Source organism: Halyomorpha halys, unplaced genomic scaffold, assembly GCF_000696795.3.
Source record: "Halyomorpha halys isolate HHAL.00 unplaced genomic scaffold, Hhal_1.1 Scaffold914.1, whole genome shotgun sequence".
NCBI lineage: Eukaryota > Metazoa > Arthropoda > Insecta > Hemiptera > Pentatomidae > Halyomorpha > Halyomorpha halys.
In genome coordinates, this window is record NW_027104636.1 from 276,966 (window position 1) to 289,702 (window position 12,737).

At 30.2% G+C, this 12,737-nt stretch overlaps 1 protein-coding gene across 9 annotated transcripts in view; it reads left to right on the forward strand.

The window, feature by feature from the left end:
- The first annotated feature begins 218 nt into the window (after positions 1-218).
- The window catches only part of LOC106687099 (alpha-tocopherol transfer protein), a 24,992-nt gene continuing 12,473 nt past the window's right edge, over positions 219-12,737 (forward strand). For 2 of the 9 annotated variants that reach the window (XM_014430788.2, XM_014430790.2), the window contains exon 1: positions 10,103-10,189. Coding sequence is in view for 6 of the 9 variants with exons in the window: in XM_067051121.1 (XP_066907222.1) it covers positions 6,903-8,729 (1,827 nt within the window). In the remaining 3 variants the exon portion in view is untranslated. Of the gene's footprint in view, positions 398-1,633; positions 1,744-5,697; positions 5,907-6,862; positions 9,396-10,102; positions 10,190-12,737 lie in introns of those variants that run through there. The other 7 variants (XM_067051121.1, XM_067051384.1, XM_014430814.3 and 4 more) reach the window with 7 other exon arrangements.

The window sequence follows — 12,737 nt, forward strand, 5'->3', positions numbered from 1 at the left end:
TAATATGCCCTCTGTACTTTGTATCTATTTTTTTAACGAACTGCACAACCGATTTTTGTGTTCGATAACTCAAGCAACTCAGTAATATTCCTTGAGTGTTTTGAAACAATTTTGGTACAAAATAATGGAAAAAACAATTTATTAAATTTCGCAACCTTCTTAAATGACAGTAGTCCTAGTAGCGATGTAGCAGATTTAGTCTGCAGATATAACCGTCCTGTAACCTACTTCTACTTGTCTGAGTTTCATGTTTTGTTTATTTCATGTTCATTTATGAATTATTATAAAAAATAAATTAGTAAACGTGTAAAAATCTCTTGTATTCCTATAGTAGTGTTATGATTGAGATCAAAGAGTATATTTCATTTCAAAATAAAACGACGCAGGATCAGCAAAGGTATCTCACTTATCTATTTTGGTTTATTCAAGTAGAGTCTCAGTTAATAATCTAAATAAAAATAATTTACTTGATAGTAAACATCACAATCTACCTGCTAATAATTTATATAGGGCAGTGTTAAATGACAAGTTTATAAGTTATTAATAACTGAAACTAAAAAAAATACAGAAATTGTTATGAGATGTGGATATTGGTAACAGAAAACATTCTCAGATCTTAAATCAGGGGAAATTTCCTGCTCAAAGTAAAGTAACTGATGATTTTTTAAAAACTTTTGGTTACAGGGTCTTCCCAAAAACTCGGACCAATTGATTGATGTTTGCTATTAGTCATAGTTTCTAGTCATCTATATACCCACAGATATGAATAGGTACTTTTTAACCCTTTTAAAAACTGAATGAATAGGTAACTGGAAGTTAAAAATGAAACAGTAAAAAATTAGCTGTTTCAATGCTATGTTTTGAGATGAATTAGTGGGAGAAAAACTCCAAACAAATTCTTTGATTGTATAAGTCACACAGGTAACTCTTAATATTTAATTTTTAATAAAAAATCTGTAACTAGCCTTATAACAAACTATATTATTACCCAGAAGTTTGGGGTTTACATAACGGATAAACCAGGGGTATTAATAAAAGACCACACTATTGTAATATTGAGGGTATCAAGGGCAAAGGAAAGGCTTATTTTAGTAGTCATATATTAAGAACTATTAAACTTTACTTTAATATTTATCATTAAAGTAAGACAAATCAACTGGTATCAAGAATGAGATCAAATATGTAAAATGTACATAAAAACTAAATAATTTTAGAAATATATATATAACAAAAATGTAAAATTTTAATGCACTTTATATTGTAAGAAACATAACCAATTTAAAATATTTATTACATCAAAATAATTACTCAGTATTGTAAGTCAAATAATTTTTATGTTTTGCTGAAAGTATATAATGTGTAAAAAAAACTTATAACAATCTACAGCATTTGTTTTCTTTTGAATTATATTAATAGGAGAATAATATATGTAATTAATTTGAACTAAAGGAACATGAATGTCAAACATTATGAACAGTAACTACATAAATGAGTCTTAAAATTTAACTTCTTTAGGAAGATTAAGTCACAAGAGATTCCAATATCAATTCTTTCAGCAAAAATATATAATTAATTTCGTAAGTCTGATTTAATTTTAAGTTTACTAATGGGATCTGTGGTGGACATTTTTTAGTGAAGAAATGTGATGTAAAATAAATAATAGATGAACATTTCTTGATTAGGGTGAAGAAGAGTACGATGTAAAAGTTTTGCTGTGTTGATATTTGGAAACTACTTAACGTGGTAATAAAACCATTAATTTTTAATGTTTGAGATTTGTTGTAAATGATAAGTTCATTAATCTATAATTTTGAATCGAATAAAATACCTAAATTCCTTACATTATCTGCCCTAACCGGATAATGTCATTGATACTGTACTAAAAATAATACGTACCATTTCATCTGTTAAAGTAAACATGGATACATTAAAAGATATTTAGTTTCATATCATCACATCAAATATATAAGGCTCTGAGGTTTTCATGTAAAACTAAGACATCTGGGAAAAAATATCAGCCAAAAAAGAAAAGCAATTGAAAATAGACCCTTAACTGTCTTATTTAAATATCTTTAATAAATAATGAAAATAAAAGGGGATGCAAATGATAGCATTTTGGCACTCTATAAAACATTGAGGAGTTTAATTTTAACAATTGACTAGGACCTTGAAAATAACGTAACCATTTGAGTAAGGAACTGTGGATACATTACCAAATACTTAACGCTTCATCATTATTTTACATCATTACTTATTATTATATTAGTTTTATGTTATACATAATATATTAATCATATATTAATTCACCATTTACATTCATAATTAATGATAATAATTACATAAATTTATATTTATACTTAATCTTTAAATAATTCATGTTTTTTAAATAAAAAATCATTTGCAACAAATAAAATAAAAATCCCTACTACAGAAATAACCCTATATAATGCGTTTATTCATTCTAAGAGTTAGGGATTTTATAGCAAATCTCCCTAAACATATTAATGGATTGTTGCTGTTTTCTATAAATAATGAAACTTAGTATAGCAGCTGGGTGCCTTCCACATCTGAACGAAACTTGATATCTTCTGAAAATATATTAATATACATTCTTTATTTTGACACATGGAGATATAAGGAGCTTTCTGTATGGTGACATTCTCAGTCACTTGGGATTAAATATACTTGCAAAAAGTACATTTAGTGACAGTCACCTGACTATTATACCAAGCTATATTTTTTATCGAAAAAATTTACTAGTGAACTCACTAATATGTTTAAGGAAATATGTCGCAACTATTAGAAACAATTAAGGGTATTGATAGGGTTATTTCTGTAGTCGGGGTTTTTGTTTTTTAATAATTTCTTTTTTAGTTTTGAAATACAATATTTCACCAAAGTTACTACTTTTTTAAAATAACTCTACATTACACAGAAATAGCTTACAATTGGTGCAGCAACTGTTGTAGCACACATATACTGGTGTAAACCGAGTGACAGTTATCGTCATAACAGTGTTTATTGTAATAATTTTATTATCACACTATATTTGCTGTGACTAGTTAACATAGAGTGACAGTAATGTATGTGAACATATGTAGCATCAGTGAAGATGTATGTCAAAATCCGTTTACACAGTTATGGCATCAACTGTCATAACCACTGAAATAGGTTGATGGGAAAGAGTGGAAGTTGTATGATAGTTGCTGTCATGTCAAGATTCGAGTAAAATTATGAAATAAATTAGGATATGGTATGGGTTGTGGTCAAAATAAAAAGTAATTTCAACTAAATAAGTCGCTATTAATAATCATATGAACAAACTAAAAGATAATAAAATATAGTAAGGAAGCTCATTTTATGTTAACTTCATAGTAATAAGTAATGACCTCTCTTCCCTATTCCACTCTTTCTTTATTGTCCTCTTATTTTTTGCTTGAGGCAAATTCAGTTTATATCTTTAATTATATGAATTTCCAATTTTAATTAACCAGCTGGTTTAAAACTTTTCGATTCAAAATCTTCATTGTTTCTGAAACAATAACATAACAAACATGTCAAATAGTGACAACTATTTTAATGAGCCAACGTTTTGCTTTGCTGGGGCTAAAAAGATACAAACACTTAACATAAGTAACAAAGTAAATGGAAAATTTCAAGGGTTTAAAATGAAACATAAAAAAAAATAAGAAAAATAAAAGGTATATAAGCAATAAATGAAAACGGAAATAGTAACAGATAAGAAGAAGAAATGTAAAAGAAAGTACAAACTAAGAGATAAAAAGGGGATAAGAATAAGATCAAGAAAAAAAAGGAAGAAAATGAACAAGATAGAATTCATATCTGTTTTGTCAGAAGTCAATGTCAGAGTGAACCGTTTGTATTAGGAGGAGTGGGGATGGCAGTTAAGTATGTTACATTTTAAAGTAAACAGTGTTGAAAAATATTAAAATGAGGTAAACAATAAATTATAATAAACATAATAGAGGGGGGGGGGGAAGAAATATATATAAAAAATAAAAAAATTAAAATGTATGCGGATAGAAAACAAAGAAGAAATAAAGTAAAAAAATGGGATGCAATACATATAAATGATACAGAAAGACAATATAACAAATGAATAGGGATACAGAGCTATGTAAATTATATAATAAAATAATTAATGAAAGTATACTTAAGCTGGTAACATATGAATATGAATTAAAAATAAGATACATAAATATAAAATAAAAAGGAAGGATAGTAGCTATAAAATATAATTAAATTAAGTATGGGGTGAGAATTTAAAAAATAAAACCAGAATAAAAGATATGATAGGAAAGTAGGCCTCTGAAATGCAGAACAAGAGAAAAGAAACATTTTGAGTGTTTTATAAGGTTCAAAATGTGTCGGCATGTTAGGGAGATGCATTCTTTATCAATTTTATGATTGATGGAATTCTCTGTTAAATTTTTTGTGAATGGACTCTGAGATGAGACGTTTTTTATGGTTGGAGACTGTAGCAAGAATTTATGTATTATCGAAATTAAGAGCATGGTTCAGGTTTAGAGTGTGTTTTGACAATTTAGAGGCAAATGGGTTAGAGGAGTTATAGAAGTTTTGTGCTGAGAAATCCTCAAACATAAAAAACAGAGATGGATAAAGGCATCCATCAAAAACAAACTAAGCTAAAACATAAATATTAAATAGGAATTTAAAGATCAATACAAAAAGATATGTTAACTAACTTAGTAATGAGTAATGGCCTCTCTTCTCTTTCCTCCTCTTTCTTTACTGTCCTCCAAGTTATTGCTTGAGTCCGGTTTACATCTTTTCAATTCTAAATTTCCACAATTATATATGTTTCTTTTTTTAACCTTTCCTCCTTTACAATCTGTATTGCTCAAAAGATGGGAAGAAATATATAAAATTTTCAATAAGATATTATAAACTTATCAATTCATTTATTGCTATTTCAGTTAATATATCTTCTTGGTTAGTTAATGAATCTTTTGGGTAATATATATATATATATTATTTTTTTATCAGTTCATTACTCCTTAATATGTTAGGAACAGAAAATATAATGTAAGAAATGAAGATGCATAGAGGAAAAGTTAAAAAAAAAAAGGAATACATATAAAGGTGGATATTTGAAATATAAAAGGTTTAAATAAAATTTGGAAGCTGATATAATTCAAGATATTCGTTTAATTAAACTTAAGCAAAACCTGGGAGGACAGTAAAAAAAAAAAGTGGGATAGGGAAGAGAGATCATTACTCATTACTTTGTTAGTTAACATAACTTTTTTTTTTTATTGATATTTGAATTCCTTACAATTCTATATTTATGAATTGGCTTACTTTTTTTTTTTTTTTTTTTTTATGGAGGTCTTTGTATCTGTTTTGTTTACATTAGCTTACCTATTCTATACCTTTTAATTTTTCCCTGCTGAAGATCTACATTGTGGGTTAAAATGTTGATCATTAATAAATTATTGAAATTAATTTTTGTTCTTGACCACAACTCAGACCATCCTCTAATTTATATAGGGTCTATTATCTGTATATAATATAAAAGAAATTGTTTCAGAAGCAATTTGCTAAGGTTATTTCGTAATATATTTTTAATGTATTATTTCTAGTTAAGTTTAGCCAGCTTAACTACAAACTCTTGTTCAAGATAGATCTTATTCTTAAAGTGTGCATGCCTTTCAGAATTTTTAAGAAATTTCTAACCCATTAGGCGAGTAATTGTTGGCAAATTGACTTGTACAAAAGAATTTTTTTACCTTCTATCTGTATTACGTCAGGGCTGAAAACAAGATAATAAGGGCAATGAATAAATGGAAATATAGAATAACCAGGAAATAAGAAAATAACAGATAATATAAATACATAAGTAGTATTGGAAGAAAATATATAATGTAAGTATTATTTGAAGATTCAAACAGTATGATAATGTAGGATTATTAAAATTACTTCCAAATTTAGTTTATCCAGTTTTAGTAATTTAGTTAACTCAAAAATCAGTTAGTTGATGTATTTTTCCTCATTGATTGGCTTTTAACCCATTGAATAGGCCTAAGTTGATCCAGAAAATACATGGCTATTTTCAATTAAATTTATTTAATATTGCATAATTTTCATTTTGTATATTGTAATTGCCCAGGGTTGCCAAATATTTCATTAATTTAAACACAAACATTAAGGTTAAAATAAATTATTATTATTATTATTGGCGCGACAGACCGTGGAAGTCCAAGTCCTCGAGCAATGTACTTAGGAAATACATCGTGCGTTCATGAAGTAGTTTTCATAGGGTGGGTTCGTTACTCCCACGCCTACTTTTATGAGTGCCCCACACCATAGCCACCCATTGGCTAACAGGCCTCACAAATGCCCGGAGGGAGGCTGTGAGTGAGTATTGTAGAATTATATGCTTCCAAAAATCCCTGATAAGGCCGGAACTCGAACTCAACCTTTGGGTTGGCAGACAGGCGCCTTACGCTGCTACCGTCTGTACCAAGCTTTAGTAGTTACCGTTTTTCTTTTTGGAGGCATTATGAACAGCTCAATAGGTAATTATAATAATATATATATATAATCGTCCTCGTAAATAAGATAATTTCAATCACATTAATCAAAAATTCATATTCGAAAAAACGAAGACTTTTAAAACGACTACCATCTTAAATCGGAATCGAAAATTCCTTCACATATGTCATTTTTTCCTAACTTCAAGGAACATTTTTGACAAAATTAAAGATAATCCAACTACACATTTGTTGAACGGACGAAAGGCTAACTCGAATTCTTCTCTTTTTATATTTCATTTAGTAACAGCTAAAATTTATTGATAATTAAATGTAAATTTTTACAGGTTTTGAAATTTAGTCTCGTCCTACTAATTCTTTGCTGCAATGGACTGCCCTGAATTAGACCCACTTCTAGACAGAAAATGTGCTGAAGAAAGTCGATCATCCCAAGACCTTCAAAACCCGAGTCCGAGTACAACTCCGCGCAGGAAGATATCACGTAGTCTACGAACAGCCCTGTACAGAAACACGTTGGATGACTTCTGGGCTCTGGTAAAAGCAGGAGTTGATATAAATGCGAGAGATCGGGGCGGCAGGACTCCACTCCACATGGTCATCAACTGGAAGAAAGACCTATCCACGATAAAGGCCGTTCTCTCCGCCGGCGCTGACCCTAACGCCAGCGACTCTCACGGCCTTACGCCACTGCATTCCGCAGTCATTTCTAACTCTAGTTCTGGCATCATCAAGGCTCTACTCAGTGCCGGCGCCGAAATCGACATACCAGACTCGCGCGGGAAATCTCCCCTAATGCATTGCCTTAAAAAAAACAACATTTCTGTCATCCGGACCTTGCTATCAGCTGGTGCAAACGTAAAGGTACCAGATCTAATGGTAGAGGCCATCCAAGAAAAGGCTGAACATGAAGTCCTAAAATTATTTTTGATGGCGGGTGCCTCAGTTAATGACTCTTCTTTTGTATTTCCCCCTATCATGTATGCTGTCTTTAACGACGATCCCATAGTTGTCAAAATGTTGCTCATAGCCGGAGCACAAGTAGACTTTATACATCCTCGTTGTGGAAGTACATTGCTCCACCAAACCTCCGTAGTTGAAATAGCTCAAGATCTTATCAAGTATGGGTTGTGCGTGAATGCAATGAACTTCCAAGGGGAAACTCCTTTGCACAGGGCTGTAATAGGAGACCACTTCGATTTAGCTGTGACGCTAATAAAAGCTGGTGCGGATGTCCATAGCGTGGTGCGCGAAGAAGGTAATAATTGTTTACACTTGGCAAAGTCCGCGTCTATGATTAGGGTTCTAGCTTCGCGAGGGGTTGATATAAATGCACAGAACCAGCGTGGAGAATTACCGATACACAGCCTAGTCATAAGGTGGGGTCTCTTATTGTCGCCTTTAATGCATTTTCGAGGGGTAGATCTTCGGTATTTCAAGGATACAAACTGCACGATGATGAATGAATATTTTTTGGCTTTAAAAGAAATGGTTAAATATGGTGCTGATATCAATACTTATGATACCCTTGGCGTAACCGTTTTAGAATACGTTGTCTCCAATGGACATTCGAAAATGGTCTCGTTTCTGATAAAGCGTGGTGCAGAGCTTAATTGGAGAAGATTGTTCTTTCTTGGTGTGTTTAATATATGTGCCGTGCAACTACTGATCAAAGAATCACTTATAGGAAATGTCATAGTACCTGGGCGTCCACTTTTTTTTTGTACTCCCGATGAAGATCCGTATCTGAGAGCAGTTAAATCGTTGTTGACGTACGCGAATCGATGTGTGGCTGAACTTGAGCTGATGAGGAGAAAAAAGATCAACTGCAACAATTCAGTATACTATTTCGTGGTTGAGATTGCTCCTTACACAAAAGCTTTGAGACTATGCCCCCATCATAAGGTGACGGATGAAGAATATTCGGCCATGTTTCCAATATACAGGAATCATGTCGCGGCGAGGCTTAATCAGTGCTACAAGAGAGCTTTCCTTCTCGACGTTTTGGAGGCTATGGATATACATGCCCCCAAGTTACTAGGCAAGGGAACGGTAAGTTTAGTAAGTGATTGCAAATTTGCTGTCGCCCAGTATCTTTCTAATAATAATTTATTCAACTTCTTAGTTGCGATGGGTTTACATGACTTTTCGTTTATACCTCAAAATATTCCAAGCTGTGATAAAAGCGTCGAATAACAACCAAAACTTCGTTCATTTACTTATGAATTATCAAATCATATTTATATGTATACATAAATGTTCGAAATAATGTTACTGAAGGTTGCCGTTACATTATTCTGAAAATATTTAATTTTTATTTAATTTATTGTCAACTGTTTTATATTATCCAGTTAATTCTACTTATATTTTATTAAAATTGTATAGTGAACTGATCTATTTTTGAAAACTGATGTTCGCATTATATATTTAATCTATTTATTTGATATTACCAATATTTCTTTATTTTTATTTTTATACTATATTTTCTTCGAAAACTTTAGTACTTTTTGTTGTGTAATTTTCTGTCAACCGTTTTTAGACATCGTATATTTCTTTAAAATTTTGATTATAACTATATTTTTATATATTATCATATGTTTATTCATAGTTCATTATTGGACTATTGTAATAATTAGTTCTTATAGATTTTTGAAGTTTTGATTGTGGAATGTTAAACCGTTTGTTACCTATCTTTACCTCAGAGGGATGAGTTCTAAGATCCTTAATTTCTTAATGATGTTTCAGTGTCATGACTGAGTGAACTGCATATATATATATAATAAAGCCGTTAAAGTTCCTAGAATATATTTTTACATATTTATAATTGTAAATAAACTAAAATTGTATTTAAGATCACAACTTTTGATAGTTTTTCATATAATTTTATATTAATTATTCAATACAATTATGTATATTACATTATAATATCTTTTCTTTGTAATAGTTATTGTTTCAAATTAAAAACATTATCTAAATAATTATGTGTTTTATTACATTATTTATTACACCTAGTATTACATTGCTTGTTACAAATTATTTCCCTTTAGATATTTATAACATTAATATAAAATGTATAATTAAGCTTGGAAAATATACCCATGGTTTATTCTATTGTCTTTTAATGGAGGATATAACTAAATTATCTTCCTGAAGGAAAAAAGAAAGAAATCATTTTCAAATTTAATGTATTTATAAATTTGTACATTGTTAAAAGACTTTATTATAATTGTTATATTAATTAATTTATATAATTCGTTCAGTTTTTAGGTTTTTTTTTCTTTATTCCCGACTTTTACACTTTTGCAGTATGAAAACGAAGTGTTACAATTACTTTGACAAATACTCTTATTTTCACCTATTCGAATTAAGTTAAATTGCCCTTAAAAGGATTGAAATGAAACTAAACAAAGTGTCTTGGCACATTGATATTTTAAAATTGGTAAATTAAATATTAATATCTTTTAAAAATCTCTAATCTTAAATACATGATGGTGTATGAAACATATGAAAATAAAAAAGATTGTTCTGCTCTGTGTACACATGTACTATTATCGCTAGAGGGCTTTAGATAATTGCGGTTGAAATATCAGTCTCAGCAAGTGATCCGTAGATATCCCACGTCTCTGCTCCATCTCATGTTCAGCAGAAAGCTAAAGGTAAGTGGAATATATGGTATTTCAATGATTTATTTTACCATTCACTAACATCTATTATCGTTGCGTTCAACGACGTTCAGTCCTTCGAGATTGAATATAAGAACTACTCAACGTCAATTAACTCATCTCCAAAGACAATATTAAACATACACCTTCTTTGTAGGGGGGAAAAGAAAGAAAGAGGAGGTTAATTAAATACAATTATTGAATTTAACTAGCAGAGTTATTAATACTTTGACCGCGGGGGGTCCCTTCGGTGGATTGTGGAAAACCACTATTTTTTATTTTAATTTAAACGTTTTATGCCGCATAAAATTAAATATGCAGTAACATTTTACAGGCAATAGTTTAAAATTAAATTTAAATTGCTGGCAAATGAAGTTTAAATACCTAATCATGGAGACTATTGTCTCCGTGTTTACAATCAACATTTACACGAATGGGTTTTTTTTTAACTGAATAAGGACTCGAGTAAGTTATTTTATATTCATACATTTTCTATAAAGCATTTAGATAGCATGAAATAATAAAAAAAAAATATTGTTTTAAAATTAACATACTTTTGAACATGTATAAAATGTCATTCCAATAACATGTTTTTTGTGTGTGTGTAAAGTAAAAGAATACATAAATAAGTAAGTTTGAATGAGTTAAAAATTCTTAAAGGCGACAGAACTTAGATCGATCAAAGTATTACCGCTATAGTATCTCATATGATTCATTTAAATTATAGGTTTAATAAAATGTTGATTTTCGTCTTGGTGTTGTTAATTAGTTTGGATAAAAAAGAGATTGCTGACGGAAATATGCCTATCCTCAGTCCCGCAAGGAGATAGTGATAATTATGGATTCACTTGCCAAACTAAAATACTATATCGTCAACTTAAAGAAATATTTAATGTTTATGGAATTTAAAAATATATATGGGTCGTTCTCACGTTAAAGTGATGTCCAGACAATTTGTGATCCTGGGTCACAGTTTTTTAAAGTATACTAAAATAAATGAAAGAGAAATATTCGACTGCCAAAAAAAATTTGCCAATACCGTCAATATTTCACGGCTCTGCCGTATCCATACTCAATCTTTATTACTTAAAAATTTTGCAAAACGTCTGTACTATGCAAAAATTATGTAGTCAATTCGTCTTTTAAATGCCTGAAGAAACATTTATATTTAAAAATTATGATCCTTATTATAAGAATGGGCAAGTTAAGATATTGAGATGAAAATGACAGTGTACAGAGAATTGCTGTCATGTAGGTACAATAGCCCTGGAGAAGAAAAATTTACATTGAGCTAAACATCACATTCTCATTTCTAAAGTTTCGATTACCAACAATCCATCATGTGCCAGCCCTCGAATTTTCAGGCGAGAACAGGGCCATGACGAACCACGGACTTTTCAGAACTACCCAGTCTCTATAAACCCTTTTCCAAATGTTGTTACAGAAATGTTGAAAAAAAAAAAAAAAACTCTGGCACTGTAAGAGTATAGAGAAATGAGAGATTATTCGTTTGAATACCCACTTTAACAAAAAGGATAGAAGCTTGATGTAAATTGTGTATATACGTTCCAGCTGATTTTCATACCCACCTAACCTTCCAAATTTGATTATATCGAGAAGCTGGAGTTCCAAACCACTTAGAAGTGTGTTAAAAATGGCAAAAGCCGAATAATATAGCTGTGAGCTGAAAGGACTAGATCATAGTACAAGAGCCGGGAAGAAAAAACTGTTATTTCACTCCAATTTTTGTATTGCTTTAATGAAAACAATGTATTGTCACGAGTTGAAAACGACGAGTCTGCCAAGTATAGGTAGGAGGAATAAAAAATGGTGGCTGTTTCAGAATGTAAAAATAAATTAATTTTTAATTCGGAGCTCTATATCTTTAAAACTACCAACAACACTAGAAAACCTAAGAGAACATCATTTAACGGAGAGTAAATTTTCTAAAATATGAGTCCTAATAGAGCTATTTATGTTTAATAATATTTGAGATAATGTTTTTTTTAAAAAGCATCATTCCATAAAAAATGTACTGCAACATCAGAATTAAGGGAATGTATTGTGAGAAATCACTATTTCAAAAACCATTCGACCTATACATCTCTATTAACACTCATATTAAAGCTAGTTTAGTGGACTATGAAGTAGTTCCTGACTTTATCTTCGTTGGAGTTGCTTTCATGATATTTGTAAAATGAATTTATTTATCGCTGTTCGGACAATAAGTTTGATTTATGAAAAAATATATCTCTGGAACCATTTGAAAAATAAATTCTCAAAATATTAATTTCTAGTTGTTTACAGAAGATGTTTGATATTTGAAAAAATAGATCTCTGAAACCATGAGATGTACATATGTCTGCCAGCACTCAAAATTAAGGTAATTTAACTTACTATAAATCACCTTATGACACGTATCTTTGTAGGGGTAATAGTCATATGATATTCGCAAATGAATATAAATTTTACTCATGAAAATTCGTTCGGACAACTATAAATCAATTTATTTTATATATATATTACTGTATACTTGTCAATT